General features: G+C 39.3%; 1 protein-coding gene across 1 annotated transcript in view; it reads right to left on the bottom strand.

Annotated features, from left to right (window-relative positions):
* MICAL3 (microtubule associated monooxygenase, calponin and LIM domain containing 3) overlaps positions 1–2,511 on the bottom strand; it is a 266,794-nt gene that overhangs the window by 157,147 nt on the left and 107,136 nt on the right. Inside the window, 2 exon segments of the mRNA XM_006752758.2 lie at positions 947–1,062; positions 1,452–1,709. Coding sequence (XP_006752821.1) covers positions 947–1,062; positions 1,452–1,709 — 374 coding nt within the window.

Genomic DNA, 2,511 nt, shown 5'->3' with positions numbered 1-2,511 from the left:
CTGGCGACCGAACCTGGCTGGAGAACCTAGTGAGAGAACATGGCTACAGAACCTGGCTGGAGAACCTAGCAAGAGAACATGGACACCGAACTTGGCTTGAGATTGTGGCTAGAGATCCTGGCAAGGCTACTGATCACCTGAACGCTGTCTCCGTGTCATTCCTTCTTCGCCGACTCCATCCACACCTTTGGGGACCCCTGGACCTGCTGGGGTTGGACCCCAGCAAAAAGGCAAGTAATTTACTGCTTTGTTTTTTCAAGTATGCCAATATTTAATATGTAAGAGAATCACAGATGAAAAAAGAACTTGTCATCAAATTACCCAGAGTGCCTTAAGAGACTTAAAATGACATCAACCACCAATTTCATATAGGAAATCTTCTTTCTCTAGTTTTTCAGGTTAAGGTATTTGTTCTTTATCAGCAAATACCAAGATTCTTACCTTATTTGCAATAATCTCCTTCAAAATATCTGACATTTGGAAACGAGAAATGTTTACAAGCAGTTTGGTATTTTCCTTTGAATTCAAAGTCACTTTTAATCTCATCTCTGATTTGAGTATGTCCCCTATTATGACATTGATTTCATTAGTTTACACCTTTCTAGTTTAAGAACGAGAGGATTTAATGTACTATTTTTATGTATTTGTTTATGTGACTGTCATAAAGGACTCAGATACCATCTTTCGAAGGTATACAAAGATTCAGATACCATTAGTCCATAACAAATTGAGTTTGGACAGGGATAAGAGAAAAACACTTAGATAATCTTTACATTTTATAATTTCTTGAATAAATATCTTGCCTTTCCTCTCTTGAATAAGAAAACATCTTTAATTAAAACAGGAAGAGCGACAGAAGGAAGAATGAACCTGTGTTTTGTCTTAAGAGCAAAACACTCACCACTCCCAGTTTCTCACAAAAGGAACCCCTGGTACTTCCCATTACCTCTCTGCCAGGACTTCCAAGGGACTTGTTCCTAGAGACCAACTTCGTACCATCCAGGCGGAGTCCATAGCAGCCAGAAAGCCCCGGGCAATTCCTGTTCCCATTGGCCAAAAAGGCTATCAAGGAGATATAAAACAAATAATTAAAATAACTTACATTTTAAAAGAGAGAAACTAAACTAAGTAACTAAGAAAAAGATTGCTATTGAAAGTAGTCTTTGGCAACTGTTCAGATACTGGACTTCTCTGCTTCACAAACTGGTAGAAGGGCAAGTTAAGGAAGTTTCTGCTTCATAAATTGGTAGAAGGGCAAGTCAAGGATTTTGTAGCATTTCCATTGCTACTTAGCAAGTCTGGGTTCCCGTGGCCTGTGATGCTTCCCTATATCAGGAAATATAACTCCTACAGGGAGTTCACTTATGTGGTATAATGTTGTAGACACTCCACAATCAAAGCACCTAGGTTTGTTTCCAACTATATTAAGTGCCGTCATCCTTAATACTCACCTCTAGGAGGCTGTCCCCAACCAGAGCCACTAGTAACTGGTGTCCATTCTGCTCTCGCACCAAGGCAGCATTCTCAGAGGCGTACATACAAGTGAAGTCGAACATGGCCACATCGGGCTGCCCATAGTGATTGATGGCAAAATCCAGAGATGGTAGCTGTTGCTGGGTGGAGAAGTCTGCTGCTTCCCTGGCATAGTTCAGCAGAGCCTCTTGGTCCACATTCTCCCGGGAAAGCAAGAGCTCTGTGTCGGCATAGTCCTAGCTCCAGAAAGGGAAGAGGCTCGGTGGAAAAGTCTAGGTACAAGTTTAACTGGCTCAAGCCACAGTACACATATTGGACATAACCGAGTTTTTCACCGCTTTTCCCATTCCCCTAAAGTGATTTCATGTTCCAAAACAAGTCTTTTAAACATATTACAAAGAAAAAGGCGAAGGCTAAGTGGGAATAGAGGGATCATACCTCAATATAATAAAAGCCTTATATAACAAACCTATAGCCAACATCAAACTCAGTGGGCAAACACTAAAACCATTTCACCTAAGACCAGGAACAAGACAGGGATGCCCACTTTCACCACTCCTGTTTGATATAGTACTGGAAGTTCTAGCCATAGTAATTAGACAAGAAGAAGAAATAAAAGGTATCCAAATTGGAAAAGAAGAAGAAAAACTGTCATTATTTGCAGATGACATGATATTGTACAGAGAAAGCCCTAAAGACTCCATCAAAAAATTATTAGACTTAATAAATGAATTTGGCAATGTAGCAGGATACAAAATTAATATCAAGAAATCTATGGCATTTCAATACACCAATAGTGAGCTTACAGAAAGAGAGGCTAAAAAAGCAATCCTATTTACCATCGCACCAAAAAAATTAAGATACCTAGGAATTAATTTAACTAGGAGGTAAAAGACCTCTACTCAGGGAAAACTACAGGACGTTGGAAATAGAGATAGAGGAAGATATAAACAAATAGAAAAATACACCATGTTCATGGATTAATAGAATCAATATCATTAAAATGTCCATACTTCCCAAAGCACTCTATAGATTCAA

This window comes from Myotis davidii, unplaced genomic scaffold, assembly GCF_000327345.1.
Source record: "Myotis davidii unplaced genomic scaffold, ASM32734v1 scaffold830, whole genome shotgun sequence".
NCBI lineage: Eukaryota > Metazoa > Chordata > Mammalia > Chiroptera > Vespertilionidae > Myotis > Myotis davidii.
The sequence above is the reverse complement of the archived record's forward strand: the minus strand, read 5'-3'. Positions and strand labels throughout refer to the sequence as shown.